The sequence below is a fragment of the Ornithorhynchus anatinus genome, chromosome 2 (genome assembly GCF_004115215.2).
Source record: "Ornithorhynchus anatinus isolate Pmale09 chromosome 2, mOrnAna1.pri.v4, whole genome shotgun sequence".
NCBI classification, from domain to species: Eukaryota; Metazoa; Chordata; class Mammalia; order Monotremata; family Ornithorhynchidae; genus Ornithorhynchus; species Ornithorhynchus anatinus.
Window position 1 is genome coordinate 171,659,231 of NC_041729.1, and position 18,982 is coordinate 171,678,212.

General features: G+C 48.7%; 1 protein-coding gene and 1 pseudogene across 2 annotated transcripts; one reads left to right on the forward strand and one right to left on the reverse strand.

The window, feature by feature from the left end:
- Positions 1–222: 222 nt before the first annotated feature.
- LOC107547785 (C-type lectin domain family 6 member A-like) lies at positions 223–18,717 on the reverse strand. 2 transcript variants are annotated; one of them, XM_029057532.2, is made up of 7 exons: positions 18,614–18,717; positions 16,828–16,919; positions 14,588–14,674; positions 13,063–13,280; positions 12,450–12,556; positions 11,403–11,607; positions 223–387 (listed from the first exon to the last, which is right to left on the reverse strand). In XM_029057532.2, the coding sequence occupies exons 2-6, from the start codon at positions 16,904–16,906 to the stop codon at positions 11,445–11,447; spliced, it is 654 nt and encodes a 217-aa protein (XP_028913365.1). In that variant the 5' UTR covers positions 16,907–16,919; positions 18,614–18,717; the 3' UTR covers positions 223–387; positions 11,403–11,444. The 2 variants fall into 2 exon arrangements, with proteins under 2 accessions (XP_028913365.1, XP_039771010.1); XM_039915076.1 differs by lacking the exon at positions 223–387 and adding an exon at positions 3,413–3,496.
- On the forward strand, positions 3,099–4,644 carry LOC100091578 (annotated as a pseudogene).
- Positions 18,718–18,982: the final 265 nt, after the last annotated feature.

The window sequence follows — 18,982 nt, forward strand, 5'->3', positions numbered from 1 at the left end:
ATGGAGTTGTCCCATGTGGGGCTCACAGTCGTAATCCCATTTTTACAGATGAGGTAACTGAAGCCCAGAGAAGTGAAGCAGCTTGCCTATGGTCACACAGCAGACAAGTGGCAAAGCCAGGATTAGAACCCCCACCCTCTGACTCCCAAGCCCTTGTTCTTGCCACTAAGCCACGCTTCTTCTCCATAGTGGCTGCACCACAGAAAGATATGTAGGCGAATGAATAAGAGAAAAGAGTCACCTGAGTCAGTATATGCACAGAGGCTAAGGATTATTATTATTATTACTTGTTAAACACTTGCTTTGTGTGAAGAACTGTTCTAAGTGCCGGGTGAGATACAAGTTAATCCGGTTGGAGCCAGTTGCTGTCCATTTGAATCTCACAATCTAAAGCGGAGGGAGAATAAGCATTAAATTCCTATTTACAGATGAGGACACTGAGGCACAAAGTTAGATGACTTGCCCAAAGTCACACAGTCGTCACCTGGCAGACTCGGCATTAGAACCCAGGACCTCTGTCTACCAGGCCCATGCTCTCTTCCTAGGCTGTGCTGCTTAGTTCTAGGAGTGGCCATTGGGTTAACACTACTGGGATGGTGGCAAGAAGAATTCCTGGAAGAGGTGGAATGCTCAGGAGGCTTTGAAGATGGGATGGGGAGGTGTGGTGTGGCACATTTGAAGGGTGAGGGAGTTCCTCTACATACCTTCCTTGATGCACAAATTGATGCCCTCTCCACCACCTTCTCTACTGAACTCAGCTCACTCGGTCCCCTATTCCTTTGCTGATCTTGTACCACTATCCCTTAACCGTGGATCAACTCCACAGTCCACTTCCTTCGCTCCTGTGCATGACTTGTCGAGAGTTGCTAGCGGAAATCCAGATATCAGACTAACCTTGCACATCTTAACTTCATTTTTGCCTACTTTAACTCTGCCCTCTCCTCCACCCAGTAACATTATCTCCATTCTGATTGACTCCCATCCCCACTGTCCTCACCACTTGTTTCAGACATTTAACTACCTTCTCAAACCCTCTTCCCTCCCCCTGTCTCCCCCATCCCTTGCCCCTAATGATCTGGCCAAGAACTTTATTGAGAAAATTGATATCATCAGAAGTGACCTCCCTAAAACCTCCCTGCTTTTCTCCAGCCCTCCCTCTTCCTGCCCCTTCTTCGACTTTGCCATCTTTCCCAGCAGTATCACAAGAGGAGATCTGCCTCCTCTCAAAATCCATATCTTCCACCTGCGCCTCTGGCCCCAACCTTTTACACATTATCAAACCTCTTACCCCTTCCCTACCCTCCATCCTGACAGCCATCTTCAACTGTTCATTCTCCAGTGGGTTTTTCCACACTGCTTTCAAACATACTCATGTAACCCCTATTCTTAAAAAAAAACCCAAAAACCTCCCTTGATCTAATGATTAGCTTTATGCCTCTTTCTTTTTTTTTAATGGTTTTCAGTAAGTGTTTACTATGTGCCAAGCACTGCACTAAATGCTGGGGTAGATATAAGATATTCAGGGTGGGCCCAATCTCTTTCTCACATAGAACTCACAGTCTTAATCCTCATTTTACAGATGAGGAAACTGAGGCAGAGAGAATTTCATTCATTCAATAGTATTTATTGAGCGCTTATAATGTGCAGAGCACTGTACTAAGCGCTTGGCATGAAAAAGTCGGCAACAGATAGAGACAGTCCCTGCCCTTTGACGGGCTTATGGTCTAATCGGGGAAGACAGACAGACAAGAACAATGGCAATAAATAGAGTCAAGGGGAAGAACATCTCATAAAAACAATGGCAACTAAATAGAATCAAGGCAATGTACATTTCATTAACAAAATAAATAGGGTAATGAAAATATATACAGTTGAGCAGACGAGTACAGTGCTGAGGGGATGGGAAGGGAGAGGGGGAGGAGCAGAGGGAAATAGGAGGAAAAGAAGGTTCAGCTGTGGAGAGGTGAAGGAGGGGTGGTAGAGGGAGTAGAGGGAGAAGGGGAGCTCAGTCTGGGAAGGCCTCTTGGAGGAGGTGAGTTTTAAGTAGGGTTTTGAAGAGGGGAAGAGAATCAGTTTGGCGGAGGTGAGGAGGGAGGGCATTCCAGGACCGCGGGAGGACGTGGCCCAGGGGTCGACGGTGGGATAGGCGAGACCGAGGGACGGTGAGGAGGTGGGCGGCAGAGGAGCGGAGCGTGCGGGGTGGGTGGTAGAAAGAGAGAAGGGAGGAGAGGTAGGAAGGGGCAAGGTGACGGAGAGCCTTGAAGCCTAGAGTGAGGAGCTTTTGTTTGGAGCGGAGGTTGATAGGCAACCACTGGAGGTGTTTAAGAAGGGGAGTGACATGCCCAGATCGTTTCTGCAGGAAGATGAGCCGGGCAGCGGAGTGAAGAATAGACTGGAGTGGGGCGAGAGAGGAGGAAGGGAGATAAGAGAGAAGGCTGACACATTAGTCTAGCCGGGATATAAAGAGAACCTGTAGCAGTAAGGTAGCCTTTTGGGTGGAGAGGAAAGGGCGGATCTTGGCCATATTGTAAAGGTGAAACCGGCAGGTCTTGGTAATGGATAGAATGTGTGGGGTGAACGAGAGAGACGAATCAAGGATGACACCGAGATTGTGGGCCTGAGAGACAGGAAGGATGGTTGTGCCATCCACGGTGATAGGGAAGTCTGGGAGCGGACCAGGCTTGGGAGGGAAGATGAGAAGCTCAGTCTTGCTCATGTTGAGTTTTAGGTGGCGGTTAAAGAAGTTAAGTAACTTGCCTAAAGTCACACAACTCCATCGCCGAGGGTACAGTGAGCCTATTGTGGGGCAGGGAGGGTCCTTATCTGTTGCTGAATTTTACATTCCAAGTGCTTAGTACAGTGTTCTGCACACAAATGCATGATCGGCTCCTGAAAGGATTTTTGTTTAGCACCAAACATCGTTAAACTCCCTGACTGGATGACAACGAACTCTGGGACTTGGTTATTCATTACTGGACCGACACTCTTGCTGCAACATCTTCTCTACTCCTCTCCGCCCTCCCCACAAGAAGCTAATAATCTATAACCTAGTTGGGAAACAGATCTGAAGTACCTAAGAGAGATTTGTGGCCCACGGTATGTTTGGAGCCAGATGCAAGCCTGCTCTCCTTCTCTTCTGTTATTATACGGTCTCCCTGGCAGCAGACACCGAAGAAGGACATTATGTTGCTGCTGTCTACGAGCAGCGACCTATCCTGAGTCTTAACCCTAAAGCCCTTACTGATCGGCAGTCTGCACTGCGGCTGATGAACCAGAACCTCGACATATATGAAGAACAAGTGGTAACGACAGCAAGAGAGGATGTGCAGATTATAGTTTTCCCTGAAGATGGCATTCACGGATTCAACTTCACCAGGAAGTCCATTTATCCAATTCTTGGATTTTATTCCATCTCTTCAGTCTGGCCAGTGGAATCCATGCCGAGAACGTCATCTGTTCAGTGATGCAGAGATTCTCCAGCGCCTCAGCTGCATGGCTATAAAGGGCAAGATGTTCCTGGTGGCTAATCTTGGCAATAAGCAGCCCTGTGAGCAAAGTGATCATAGATGCCCACCTGACGGGAGATACCACTTCAATACCAATGTCGTGTTTGATGAAAAGGGCATGCTGGTGGCCAGCTATCGCAAACAAAACCTTTACTATGAGTATGGTTTTGACCCCCCTCTTGAAGTTGATCATGCTACATTTGACACACCCTTTGCGGGCAGATTTGGCATTGTCACCTATTTTGATATTCTCTTCTTTGAGCCTATGGTGAGTCTTCTCACAGAGTACAATGTGAAACATGTTGCGTATCCTACTGCGTGGATGAACCAACTCCCACTTTTGACTGCGATAGAGATTCAACAAGCTGTTGCGATTGCTTTTAAAGTCAATGTTTTGGCTGCTAATATCCACCTTCCTTCCCTGGGCATAACTGGTAGCGGCATCTATACCCCTTTAAAGTCTTTCTGGTACCATGATATGGAAAGTCCCGAAGGCAAACTCGTGATAGCTTGGATCCCTGCAAATTGCCCAGGTCGGGACCTGACGGCAAATAACACGAATACGACGGAAGGAGTGGGTCAATTTGATGGGAACTTTGAAAGATCCCAAAGTGAATGGTGTGAGAGGGAGGAATAAACAGCCCACTTTAGCGAGGCCCCAAGATGGAGGAAGGATACACCCACATTTATCTCTGAAATGATGTATGACAATTTCACTTTTGTTCCCCTCTGGGGAAATGAAGGCAATCTCCAGGTCTGTACCAACTCCCTCTGTTGTTATTTAAATACCAGAGACCTGTGTCTTCCGGTGACTCAAATGCTCTAGGGGTCTTTGATGGTCTGCACACAGTACATGACACTTACTATGTCCAGGCATGTACACTGGTAAAATGTGGTGGCCCTAGTTTTGACACATGTGGACAAGAGATTCCCGAGGCTACTGATGTGATAGATGTTCACCTGTGGGGCAATTTCAGTTCTTCCTACGTATTTCCTTTATTGCTGCCTTCGGGTATGACCCTGGAATTCCCTGACCATCTGGGCTGGGACAACAATTATTCTTTTATAAAAGAAAAATGGATTGTCTTCCTGTTTGGTGACAGCAGCTCTGTATGGACGCTGGTATGAGAGGGACTAATAAAACTTGAGCAGGCCTTTGGGCAGGCATTATTGGTTCACCTCTGTCTTTTGTTAAAAGCACTGGACACGTGTAGTATGGAAAATTAAAGAAAAGTCAAACCAGCCAGGAACCTCAAAGTGGACACTTCCTGGGTTCTTTCTGGCTTTGCATTCAAAAAGGCCAACTCTTCCCACAAGAGTTGGGATTAGACTGTAAGCCCGTCAATGGGCAGGGACTGTCTCTGTTGCTAATTTGTACATTCCAAGCGCGTAGTACAGTGTTCTGCACATAGTAAGTGCTCAATAAATACTACTGAATGAATGAATGAACAACAGACCAGTGGCCAAGCCAGGATTAGAACCTAGGTCCTTTGACTCCCAGGCCCGTGTTCTTTCCCTTATGCCACAATGGTTCTCTTCACTGATTCTTCCTATCTTACATATATCTGCTCTCTGCTTCCCTACTTTCCAGTTCACTATCTTTGTTGCTCTCAAGCCAGGCTTCTAGCTATACCTTGCTCTAGTCTCTCCTTCCTCCAACCCCTCACTCATGTTGTTCCCCCAATCTGGGACCCCTCCTTCCCATAATTGGAAGCTTTCCTAAAAGCCCTCCTACTTCAGCAAGCCTTCTTCAATCATTCCCAGCACCTCAGGCTGTACCAACCCACCACCCATCTCCCACAGTTTTGAAACTTATGACTTATTTATACTACCCACCCTCAGCACCATCGAATAATGTATATTCATTCATTCATTCAATCATATTCATTCATTCAATAGTATTTATTGAGCACTTACTATGTGCAGAGCACTGTACTAAGCGTTTGGAATGTACAGTTTGGCAACAGATAGAGACAATCCCTGACCAATGATGGGCTCACAGTCTAAACAGGGGCAACAGCAAAGCAAAACAGAACAAAACAAAAACAAGGCAACATCATCAAGATAAATACAATCAAGGGGCTGTACACTTCATTAACAAAATAAATAGGGTAATAAATAATATATACAAATGAGCACATTGCTGAGGGGAGGGGAAGGGGGAAGAGGGAAGAGCAGAGGGTGGGGGGGAGGGAAGGGGGAGCCGAGGGAAAGGGGGGCTCAGTCTGGGAGGCGTCTTGGAGAAGGTGAGCTCTCAGTAGGGCTTTGAAGAGGGGAAGAGAGCTAGTTTGGTGGACGTGAGGAGGGAGGGCATTCTAGGACAGCAATAGGATGTGGGCCGGAGGTAGATGGCGGGATAGGTGTGAACGGGGGACAGTGAGAAGGTGAGCGACAGAGGAACGGAGCACACGGGGTGGGCAGTAGAAAGAGAGAAAGGAGGTGAGGTAGGAGGGAGCAAGGTGATGGAGAGCTTTGAAGCCAAGAGTGAGGAGTTTTTGTTTCGTGCCAAGGTTGATAGGCAACCACTGGAGGTTTTTCATTCATTCATTCATTCATTCAATAATATTTATTATGTGCTTACTGTGTGCAGACACTACTAAGCACTTGGAATGTACAGTTTGGCAACAGATAGAGACAATCCCTGCCCAGTGACGGGTTCACAGTCTAATCAGGGGAGACAGATGGACAAAAACAAGACAACACAATCACGATAAATAGAATCAAGGGGATGTACACCTCATTAGCAAAATAAATAGGGTAATAAAAATATATATAATATGCACTGAGGAGGAGACATTTATTGAGGGCTTACTATGTGCAGAGCACTGTATTAAATGGTAGGAATGCTCAATTCAGCAACAGATAGAGACAATCCCTGCCCAACAATGGGTTCACAGTCTAAAAGGGAATATTATATATATATATATATATATATATATATATATATATATATATATAAAATTCAACTGCACATTCAGTGACTTCCAGTGAATACTTTATGTGTGAGCATTTTTTATCTGTCTCCCCTATCAGAGTGCAAGCTATTTGGGGCAGGAAATGTGTTACTACAAAAATTAATTTGTATTTTCTAAGCACTTAGTACAGTGCATTGCACCTAGTGGGTGACCAGTAAAGACCATAACTACTTTGACAACTACTACAACTGCTGTTGCTAATACTATCAGTTCTACGATGACCTCTACTACTGAGACAACTACTTTTACTATGGTTATTACTCTTATTACTGCTTTTTTACTACTCTTTTCGCTAATGTTATTACTACTCCTACTTCCATGACCACTATTACTACTATAACTACTGTTACTAGTATTATAATGATGATGGAGGTGTTTGTTAAGTGCTTACTCTGTGCCAGGCACTATACTAAGCGCTGGGGTACATTCAAGGTAATTGGGTTGGACACAGTTCCTGTCCTGCATGGGACTCATGGTCTTAATCCCCATTTTACAGATGAGGGAACTGAGAATCAGAGAATTTAAGTGACTCGCCCAAGGTCACACAGCAGACAAGCAGTGGAGCCAGGAATAGAATCCAGGTCCCTCTGACACCCAGGCCCGTGTTCTATCCACTAGAACATGTTGCTTCTCTGCCACACTACTACTATTACTACAAAGAAGCAGCTTTGCTCAGTGGAAAGAGCCCGGGCCTGGGAGTCAGAAGTCATGGGTTCTAATTCCAGCTCCGCCGCTTGTCAGCTGTGTGACCTTGGACAAGTCACCTCACCTCTCTGGGCCTCAGTTACCTCATCTGTAAAATGGGGATGAAGACTGTGAGCCCTACGTGGGACCACCTGACGACCTTGTATCTACCCCAGCTCTTAGAAAAGTGCTTGGCACATAGTAAGCACTTATCAGACAGATACCAACATTATCATTATTATTATTATTATTTTTACTACTACTATTACTCTTACTACTACTGCTGCTCCTTTCCCCCTCTGTTGTGGAGCTCAGGACCCCTCTCTTTCCCATCTTCAGTTCACTCTCATCCTCCCTGGCTTGTTTCCCTCCTCTGCTTGATTTTACCTTCTTGTTTCTTGAGCAGACAGAGAAGGTCCTCCTCCATAACCTGAGGAAACTGCTTGGTCAGCATGGACACTGTACAATTCTTCTGCAGACAAAGGTGCCAGCCAAGCTTCACTGATCCCAAGTGGGGAGGGACCTGCAAGGCTCAGCTCTGGCTGCAGGGACTCATGTCCCAGGAGACCAAAAGCAGCTACTGTCACTGGTGAGCCGGCGGTCGGGGTGGGGAGCGACCAGAAAGCCGAGCTGTCCCTTCCCCTCTGCTCTGCCTGGTCTGCTTCCTTTTTGTACTCCCAGATCCAGGCTCAGATCCAGAACTGGAGGGGCACACAGGGACAAGGAGATGGGACTAGAGTCCAGAAGAGGCAACTGGGAGTGGGGGTCTGAGGAGCTGAAGGACTGGACACACGGGTCCTTCCCAATGCCTTCTGCCCTATAACACAGCTATTTGGAGCTCCATTCAGGGTAACCAGGAGCAACATGAAAGAACTCGCAGTCAGCTCTAGGCTAGAAGGACAGTGTGATGGACAGAGGACAGACAGGAGCCAGTGATGTTCCCAGGAGGAGGGGAGGACACTGAGATCAGTGCTCATCTGACATTGCATGGGGGTGGCACTGGAGATGACTGCTGAGGGAAGGGAGGGCAACTGGGATGGGTGTGTGGCCTCACAGAGAGGAGTCACTGAAAAGAGAGAGGGTTGGAAAATATCTTATACCCTTCTCAATCCGTGTCTCAGGAGGCTCAGGAGAAAATCAGTGTTGTCGGGCCTGAGATTCATACCGAGTCTTAGCAAAAATACTGAGGGGAGAAACAGATTCCTCGACCCTTCCCCCAGGGCAGCCAAGGCAGAGGGCTTGAGGGTGGGAGGAGGCAATGGGTACGAGGAGGTGGGGAGTGAGGAGCAGGAATGGGAAATTGGAGAACTTTTCTGTTCAGCAGTGTGACCTAATGGAAAGAGCCTGGACCTGTGTTCTGATCCTAGTTCTACCACATTTCTGCCGTGGGACCTTGGGGAAATCACTTAACTTTTGTGGGCCTCAGTTTTCTCATCTGTAAAATGGGGATTGAAATCCTTTTCTCCTTTCTACTTAGACTGTAAGCCCCATATAGGATGGGGCTGTGCCCACCTTGATTATATCTACTCCAGTGCTTAATACAGTGCGTGACCCATAGTAAGTTTTCACAAATACCACAATGATTAGAGCATAGCTCTTCTGGCTGTTTTAGTTCCATTGATCTGAGCTTCCCACAGATGTCACAACTGGCTCTTAAGCAGTTTTATTAGTGTCACTCAAGGGCCAGACAGTTCAGCCTAGTGGAAGGAGCCCGGTCCTGGGACTCGGAGGACCTGGGTTCTAATTCCCCTCTGCCATATACCTCTTGTGGGACCTCAAGCTAGTCACTTAACTTCTCTGGGACTCAATACCCTCCTCTGGAAAGTGGGGATTAAATATCTGTTAGCCCTCCTACTTAGATTGTGAACCCAGTGATTTTATATCCACCCCAGAGTTTAGTAGTGCTTGGAACATAGCGAGCACTTAACAAATACCGCAGTTATCATTATGATTACTGAAGCTGTGCTCACTTTGAAACCCCTATGCTGGGTGGCACACTGAGGAGAATGAGTGACAACAGGAGACCCAAACAACTGTTGTGTGGAGATAAAATTGGGAAAGTAAGGATGGCAGAGGAAGCACTTTAAGGACATGGTTACACAAAGAATGTTGCCTCAAACAATGTTGCATCCTCCCTGAACACTGGGAATCAAAATGGCTGGGGACAGACCAGTATGACACACCGCCTCTGCATACTGTAAGCACTCAAATACGACTGAATGAAGAAAGGAGCCACTCTCTTCAAACCGAAGCTTCATAAAGAAGAAGAGAAAAGGAGACCAATGAGAAACCAGGCCCAGGTGATGCTGCAAACAGCAAACATGACACGTAACAAAGATGGCCTTTTTGTCAGCATAATGGGGCCTGGTCTGTGATTCCCGCATTGGCCTTTCCAGCGATTCACACATCCATGGGTCAATTTTACCACCAGCAACATCGTCTTGAACAGTGGCCTCCTTGCTTTTATCACCTGTTTGCTGGCCCTCAGCGTTGCCAAAACAATTCTAATTGAACCCACCTGAAAAGAGCTAATCAATCAGTCAATCAATGGTATTTATGGAGTGCTTACTGTGTGTAGAACATAGTACTAAGAGCTTGGGGGAGTACAGTACAACAGAGTTGGTAAGGATGTTTCCTGCCCATAAGGAGCTTTCAGTCTAGAGAGAAGGCCAATGATCTAAGCCACTGCTCTGCAGTGTTCCGTCACAGAGAAGGTCAGAGCACCTGTCTCTCTCAGCACTAATTCCCAACATATCTAGTTGTCCGTCATATTCAAGATCAGTCAATCAGTGGTACTTATTAAGCACTTAGTGTGTGCAGAGCACTGTACTAAGTACTTGGGTGAAGTTCCCCATCCATCTCCTTCCTCCTCACCTCCGCCAAACTAATTCTCTTCCCCTCTTCAAAACCCTACTTAGAGCTTACCTTCTCCAAGAGGCCTTCCCAGACTGAGCTTCCCCTTTTCCCTCTGCTCCCTCTGCTCCCTTTCTAACCCCGCCTTCACCTCCCCTCAGCTAAGCCCTCTTTCCCCCGCTTTCCCTCTGCTCCTCCCCCTCTCCTTTCCCCTCCCCTCAGCACTATGCTGGTGCACTCAATTGCATATATTTTCATTACCTTATTTATTTTGTTAATGAGATGTACATCACCTTGATTCTGTTTATTGCTATTGTTTTAATGAGATGTTCATCCCTTTGATTCTATTTATTGCTATTGTTTTTGTCTGTCTGTCTCCCCCAATTAGACTGTAAGCCCGTCAATGGGCAGGGATTGTCTCTATCTGTTGCCGATTTGTACATTCCAAGCGCTTAGTACAGTGCTCTGCACATAGTAAGTACTCAATAAATACTATTGAATGAATAAATCTCCATATCAAACAGAAACTCCTCAAGTCACTCAGTCAGATCTCCCCCCCCCCCATTACACCAAGCCCATACCCTTGGCTCTTTGCACTCTACCTTGTTCTTCTCACCTCACCTGCTGTTGACCTCTTGCTGTTGCCCTCCCCTTTGCCTGGGACTCCCTCTGCCTACATAGTCCAGAAGAGCTGCATGGTCAAGTGGATAGAACACAGTCCTGGGAGTAAGAAGGTTCTAATCCCGGTTCTGCCACTTGTCTGTTGTGTGACACTGGGCAAGTCACTTCACTCCTCTGTGCCTCAGTTACCTCTTCTGTAAATGGGGATTAAGACTTTGAGCCCTATGTGGGGCAGGGATTGTATCCAAACCGACCTGCTTGTATTCCCCACCAGGGCTTAGTACAGTGCCTGGCACATAGTAAGCACTTAACAAATACAACAATTATTCATTGTTAGACCATCACTCTCCCCATCTTCAACTCTATTTTGAAATCATGTCTCCTCCAGGAAGCCTTCCTGGAGTAAGCTCTCATCCCCTCCCCACCTTATTTTCCCTACCTACTGCCTCTCCCGAGCACTTAGGTCCTCCACTTAGTCAAATAGGTATTCCACCCATCCCCATGCCCACAGAACTTATGTACTAGCACTTATGTACTTATCCTTATACTCATTTGATTCCCCCAGCTGTAATTTATTTTCATATCTGTGTCTTCTGAGAGCAGCATGAGGAAGGGAACGATTCACATAGAGTGACACCGGCCACATACACACTCATATCCACCCTTACTCATGCACCTACTTACATACACCCACTCACACCTACCCTTATCTCATCTTTCAGTGCCCCACAGTTTTCTCCCTCCTGGGAACCACCCCACTGACCTTGGTGTCTGGTTCCTTCCCCGCTCCTCAGGCTCAAGCTCTCTATGGTCCAGTCTGTGTCTTCAGGCGTCTCGGGCCACTGGCTCCCTTCTCACAGATCCAGGAATGTAAGCCACAACACGGAGCAGTCGACACGTTGCCGTAGCCAATTGTGGCACAGTGATTGTTGCTAGTCTGGAGGCTATCGCTATCGAGCAGCGGCACTCTGTGGAGGCAGAAGACCGGCCATCTTTACATCAAACCTCATCCTGCCCCTGCTGGAAAATTGGGTTGGACTGCAGCAGAGATCCAGGCCTGGGCCAGAGATCAGTGATCCAGGACAGGGCCAGAGATCAGAGAAACAGGCTGGGACAGACTTCAGAGATCTAGGCTGTGCCAGAGACCAGAGATGCAGTACAGGGCCAGAGAACAGAGATTCAGTATGGGCAAGGTGGTTCATCCATTCCCCCCAAACCGCCACCCCCCGACCAGTCTGGACCGGAATAGAAGTCTCTAGGTGGCCACTCGCAGTAAAGATGGGAACTTCAGCTGATCAGATGTGAGCTGGGACTCTCAGTCTGCACAGAGCTATGCTGCTGTATCATGGACCCCAGGTAGGTCTAGGGTGGTAAGTAAGATGGCGGGGAGAACTGGGAGCTGTCTGAAGCTCCCTGCCCTGGACTTAGAGGAAGGAGATTAATACTTCACACATAGTAAGTGCTCAATAAATATGATTAAATGAATGACTAATACAGACAAAGCACTTAATATATACCACCGAGGTTTCAATCAATAGTATATATTAAGCATATTCTCTCTTCAGAGCACTTAATTAAGACCCCTGACCTAGACCACTGGCAGCATGGTGACTAATCAGGAAAACCAGGACCTAGATTGGTTCCTAGGGGCTGGATTCAGACAAGTGCCAGAATTGCACCCACTCCCCAAGCCCATCCAGGCCCACCAGAGGCCGTATCCAGAGACTCAGTCCTTTGTCCACCATCCTGGACCGGACCGGCACCTGGGAGACCATGGGCTCAGCTCCGTTCAATTCCGCTTGGAACTTACATGCTCTGATCCAGTGGCTTGTCACTGATCCACGACCATCGCTCATGAGTTCTGCTGAGACCGATGAAATAATAAGGTCCCAATTGGGTTCTTTTCTGGAGAAACTCCTGAGGGGGGTAGGGGGCAGTGGGAGGGAAGAGAGCAGGTCAATGGGGGGTCTTCCCCTCTCCTTTCCCCTCCACCCCCAGACATGATCTAGTACTGGGGAAATGGGGAAGGAAACACTGCCTTTCCTAGAAAATCCAATCCTGGGGAAAGAGTTGGGACACAGGATGGAGTGTGAGAAGGGAGGGACCAGGGATCAGGAAGGGAGCAGGAAAGGAGCCAGAGAGATTTGGGTAACTTAGAATCACAGGGTGGGGCTGTACTCCTGGACCCTCCCTGCAGGTACAGGGGCTGCCAGGGGGCTGAGAGATCATGGCAATCCCTGTTGGGATTCAGAACCCCTCTAAGGGGCAGGAATAGAATGGAGTACCAGCTCCCATTTCTCTGGACACCGGGCAGAGGAATGGAGATGGGATCACAATGAGTCTTGCAGGCAGGGAGTGTCCCAGTCCCTCTCCCGCTCCCGGTTTGGGGGTGGGGTCCCGTGGACCCCCCGTCGTGGCCTCACAAGCTCCCATCTGCTGTCGATGGTCACAAGGTGGGCCCCATGGTGGTGGGAACATTCCCATCGGCTGCAGTTCCAGGTCCAACATTTCCTCGGGTCACATTTGAAGTGTTCTTCACATCCAGGTTGTTTGCCAACACAGCGCTGTGAGGTCTCTGGGATGAGGTAACAGCTTCCCTCAAAGGCCTCCCAGCTTCCTACACCGCAGGATGAGGGCCTGGCTGGGGCAGAGAATACCAGGAATGAAGCCCAACAAGGGGATAAACCCATTGGACCCTTTGCCTCTGCTCCATCATTGGAAGTAGTGATCCTAGAACCACTCCTTCCCATCTTCCCATCTGAGGTGATGGCCCCAGTTCCTGGCTGAGATTCTTGGGGATGCAAACACCCCACAAAAGCTTGCATGGTGATAGTTAACTGCCCCTACTGACTGCTGGGCAGAGAGCTTGATCCTGGGGCCCTCAGCTCTTGGGGAGGGTGGGGTAGGCATGGGCTGAGCTGGAGGCAGACTCTGTCCACTCCAGGACCCCTATGTCCTGGGGGATCAGGATTCACGGGGAAGGATGGGGGTGGAGTTGGGGGTGGGTCAGGGGTGGGAGCAGACCCTGTCCACCCTGGGACCTCTATGTCCTGGGAAATCAGAGTTTAGAGGAGAGGAGGGGATGGGTACCAGGTCAGGTAAAGGGATGGGGATGGACTCTGTCCTGTATCGAGGTTCACATGGGAGGAGGGGATGGAGACTGGGTCAGAGGCACAATTATACTGCCCAAAATCAAAATCGGGGTCCTGGTCAACCCTGTCTTCTTGGGGTACCCAGTGGAGAGTGGAGGAGATACATGGAAATGGGGGAGAAGAGGATGAAGGTGAAGAAGCCAAGGGAGAAAATATGTGGTCCTTAGATTTCCAGGTTGGCAAGAATCCCTCCTATTTAATAACTGTGGGCTTTGTTAAGTGCTTACTACCTGCCAGGCACTGTTCTAAGCACTGAGATAGATACAAGGTAATCCGGTTGCACACAGTCCCTGTCCCACATATGGCTCACAGTCTTAATCCCCATTTTAATAATAATAATAATGGTATTTGTTAAGTGCTTACTATGTGCCAAGCACTGTTCTAAGCTCTGGGGCATATACAAGGTAATCAGTTTGTCCCACGTGGTGCTCAAAGTCTTCATCCCCATTTTACAGATGAGGTAACTGAGGTTCAGAGAAGTTAACTAACCTGCCCAAGGTCGCAGAGCAAACATGTGGCAGAGCCGGGATTAGAACACATCCTCTGACTTTAAAACCCGTGCTCTTTCTAGTAGTCAGTCCTGCTATTTAGACTGTGAGCCCCATGAGGAACCGAGGCACTGATTGAGATCTGGTTAGCTTGTATCTACCCAGTCCTTGGAAAAGTGCTTCATGCATAATAAGTGCTTAACAAAAACATAGTTATAAATAATTAATTAATTTAAGTATTTAACTTCGTGGGTTCTCAGCTGAAGCCAGATCCCAAGGGAGAATTCCCTAGAGAATCCCCCAGTTACCTCGTGGGGTAGGGGGTGTGGTCCAGGGGGTAGAGGTGGCCAAGGTGGGGGTCGCGGCATCTGCTGGGGGCTGGGAGTTCCAGAGAACTGCAAGGAAAAACAGAGAGGAGAAAGTCACTATGGGATTGGGATGTTCAGGGAATTTTAAGTTCTGTCAAGAGAAAGGGAGGCTCTGGTGGGGAGAGTCAGGGACTCGTCTCTCGTTCACCCCACACATCCTATCCGTTCCCAAGACCTGCTGGTTTCACCTTTACAATATCGCCAAGATCCGCCCTTTCCTCTCCACCCAAACGGCTACCTTACTGCTACGGGCTCTCGTTATATCCTGGCTAGACTACTGTGTCAGCCTTCTCTCTGACCTCCCTTCCTCCTCTCTCGCCCCGCTCCGGTCTATTCTTCACTCCGCTGCCCGGCTCATCTTCCTGCAGAAACGATCTGGGCATGTCACTCCCCTTCTTAAATACCTCCAGTGGTTGCCTATCAATCTCTGCTCCAAACAAAAACTCCTCACTCTAGGCTTCAAGGCTCTCCGTCACCTTGCCCCTTCCTACCTCTCCTCCCTGCTCTCTTTCTACCGCCCACCCCGCACGCTCCGCTCCTCTGCCGCCCACCTCCTCACCGTCCCTCGGTCTCGCCCGTCCCGCCGTCGACCCCTGGGCCATGTCCTCCCGCGGTCCTGGAATGCCCTCCCTCCTCACCTCCGCCAAACTGATTCTCTTCCCCTCTTCAAAACCCTACTTAAAACTCACCTCCTCCAAGAGGCCTTCCCAGACTGAGCTCCCCTCCTCCCTCTACTCTCTCTACCGCCCCCCTTCACCTCTCCGCAGCTTAACCCTCTTTTCCCCCATTTTCCTCAGCTCCTCCCTCTCTCCCTTCCCATCCCCTCAGCACTGTACTCGTCAGCTCAACTGTATATATTTTCATCACCCTATTTATTTTGGGAATGAAATGTACATCGTCTTGATTCTATTTAGTTGCCATTGTTTTTACGAGATGTTCTTCCCCTTGACCCTATTTATTGCCATTGTTCTTGTCTGTCCGTCTCCCCCAGTTAGACTGTAAGCCTGTCACACGGCAGGGACTGTCTCTATCTGTTGCCGACTTGTTCATTCCAAGCGCTTAGTACAGTGCTCTGCACATAGTAAGCGCTCAATAAATACTATTGAATGAATGAATGAATGAATGTTTGAAAGTCATCTTCTTTGGAAGACAATGGGAGCTGGAATGCGCTCTGGTCCAGGATCAGTCCAGGGCTCCTCCCATTCCCATTTCAGGGACATTGAGTATCTTCAGGAGATTTCAGCAGGCTCAGTTCAGCAGCGATAGGACTGCAGCTGCTGGGTCTCCTGCCATCACTCATTATTATTATTAACAATAATAATAATTGAGTTAATATAATAAATTCTTGTTAATAATAATGATAATAGTTATTATTATTATGGTGTTGTTACTATGTTCCAGGCACTGTTCTAAGCACTGGAATATATACAAACTAATTAGGTTGGACATAGTCCCTGTCCCATGTAGGGTTCACAATCTTAATCTTCATTTTACAGATGAGGGAACAAAGGCACAGAGAAGTGAAATGACTTGTCTAAGGCCCCACCGCAGACAAGTGGTGGAGTCGGGACTAGAACCCAGGTCCTTCTGACTCGCAGGCCCTTGCTCATTCCACTAGATCATGCTGCTTCTCACTCTCCTCATTCTTAGTAGAGTCCCGCCCAACATAGCCCTGTTAAGGTGATCATAGCTTTGATGTTAGGTGACTGACAATCTTCATGAACTTCCTCGTTCATGACCTCATCTTGCTTTTTGACATTGAGCCTGGGCCATCAGCGACACCAGGGGAACTGGTCGAGGAGCCAGATGTGGTGTCTCTGTGGGGTCCAGGTCCCCCAGTAGTGGAGAAGTTTGGGTTGGAAAGGGGAAAGTGTGCTCCAGAGATTTACCCCAAAGTGTAGCAAACCCTGAGTGTTTCAGTAAGGAGCTGAAACTCAGGGAAAAATCTCTCCCTGGGATCCCAAAGTAACGGGGGAGGAGACAAGACCCTGAGACAGAATTATTGCTGCATATGTGAGGGCCCAGCTCCGGGGTCAGAGGTCACAGTCCCAGGCCATGGTCCATGGGCCCGATCCTGGGCTCCAGCGGCCTTAGGAGAGGAGCCGCCCCAAGCCCTCAATGTCCTGAGTCAGTGACCGGCATCCCAAGGGCAGATCAGGCGAGGCAGGGGCCATACTCACAGTGAGAGAACAGCAGGGATGACACCAGCAGCTTAATGGTCAGTGTCAACACAACGTGACCCACCAGGAGCAAGTTCATGGTTCCAAGAGATCTGGGAAAACTTGGGGGATTACCATGGTGATCTGCATCCACGAAGCCCAGCTCCTCTCCACCCAGGGCTTACCCTTCTCCCATGCCTCCCCTTCAGTCTCTCCCTGCTCCTCCCCTCCAGGCTCCCCACCAGTCCTCTCCCCATTCCTCTCCCCGCTCTTCTCCTCCTCAGTGTTCCTCTCTAACACTCTCCTCTCCCACTCCTCCTCTCCAGCCTCTCCCAGCTCCTCCCCTTCAGCATCTTCTCCCTCCTCTCAATCAATCAATCAATTAATGACCTTTGGGAGGGCGGTTTTAGTGTAGTGCAGGGGATGGAAGCAGGATTGAAGGGGGTCCAGGAGAGAAATGGAGGAGAGGAATTTGAGACAGCAGATATAGATGACTCACTTTAGGAGTTTGGAGAGGAATGGTAAGAAGGAGTCATGGGGTCAAGGGAGGGTTTTTTTTAGGATGGGAAAGACATAGGCATGCTTGCAAGCAGTGGGGAAGAAGCCATTGGGGAGTGAATGGTTGAAGATGGCTGATAGGGAGGGAAGAAGAGAGGGGGCACCTTAATTCACCCCACCCTCAGCCCCACAGCCCTCATGTACATATCCATAATTGATTTAAATGTCTGTCTCCCCCTCTAGGCTGCAAACTCCTTGTGGGCAGGGAAAGTGCCTTCCAACTCTGATAAATTGTACTCTCCTAAGCGCTTAGTAGAGTACACTGCACACAATAGTGCTCAATAAATATCATTCATTGATTGATTGATGACATCTCTGAGCTGCCCCTGTTCCTGCTCTCGCCACTCCTCCTGCCCTAGTCAGTGGCCCAGCCCCTGGACCAAGGCAGTTATGACCCTAACCCCCAAAATGGGCACTCATGGCCCTGACCCTCAGAATGGGCACTTAACCTCCAACCCCCGGACTGGGTGCTTAGTCCCTGACTCTTTCAGAACCCTGGCATAGTGGCTAGATCACAGGACTGGGAGTCAGAAGGTCTTGGGTTCTAATCCTGGCTCTGACACTTGTCTGCTGTGACCTTGGGCAAGTCACTTCACTTCTCTGTGCCTCAGTTACCTCATCTGTAAAATGATGATTGCGACTTTGAACCTCATATGGGACAGGAACTGTCCAACTAGATTTGCTTGTATCCACCCCAACATTTAATACAGTGCCTGGAACAAAGTAAGAGCTTAATACCATTATTGAGAAGCAGCATGGCTTAGCAGAAAGAGCACAGGCTTGGGAGTCAGAGGTTGAGGGTTCTAAACCCGGCTCCACCACTTGTCTGCTGTGTGACTTTGGGCAAGTCACTAAACTTCTCTTCGCCTTGGTGACCTCATATCTAAAATGGGGATTAAGACTGTGAGCCCTACATAGGGCAACCTGATTACCTTGTATCTACCCCAGTGCTTAGAACAGTGCTTGGTACATAGTAAGCCCTTAACTAATACCATAATCATCATTATTATTATTATTATTAACCTTGCAAACCCAAGCCCCTCAGACCAGTGAACCACCCCGAGTCCCTGGGCCACTCCCTGCTCTGACCTCTCTCAGATTACTCAGCTTTGGGGCTCAGACCTGACTCTTCATCCCTCACATTCCCAAACCTCTTATTCTCTCACATCATCCTGTCTCCCCAACCCTCAACCCCCAGCCCCACAGCCCAACTCCTCTCTAACCGCTCTTCCGCTCATGCTGGACTCACCTGGCTGGGTCCCTCCAGCTGCCCGTGACAGTGTCCAGTCCCGGCCAGCCAGCAGGATGGGGTAGAATCAGCAGTGAGCCTGGGGGTGATTTGTTTTCCTTTCCAGTGGCTGGGGGCCTGTGACTTTACTCTGCAGTGCATGAGACCAATTGTGACCTAGAGTTTCCACACTTCCTGCTCTGAAATCTGACTCCAGTCACATCTTCTCTCATGAGGAAGTGACCTCCTGACTTTGGAGACTTCCTGTTCTGTGGGTGGAGGATTCCGGTCCCCCAGGGGTTCCCACTGAGCTGGTTTTGGAGTGGACACTGTTGTGCAATGGTGAGAAGTCTGAGATTGACGGCTCTGACAGGTGGGGATCCCAGAGGA

What these genes read in the sequence shown, in the direction of transcription:
- LOC107547785 (XM_029057532.2), bottom strand. Translation starts at nt 16,906, where the DNA reads ATGAACTTGCTCCTGGTGGGTCACGTTGTGTTGACACTGACCATTAAG. An exon ending in CACACCCCCTACCCCACGAG is followed by an intron (nt 13,281 to 14,587) that starts GTAACTGGGGGA and finishes TCTCTGCCCCAG; the next exon opens with CCAGGCCCTCATCCTGCGGT. An exon ending in AAGCCACTGGATCAGAGCAT is followed by an intron (nt 11,608 to 12,449) that starts GTAAGTTCCAAG and finishes CTGCCTCCACAG; the next exon opens with AGTGCCGCTGCTCGATAGCG.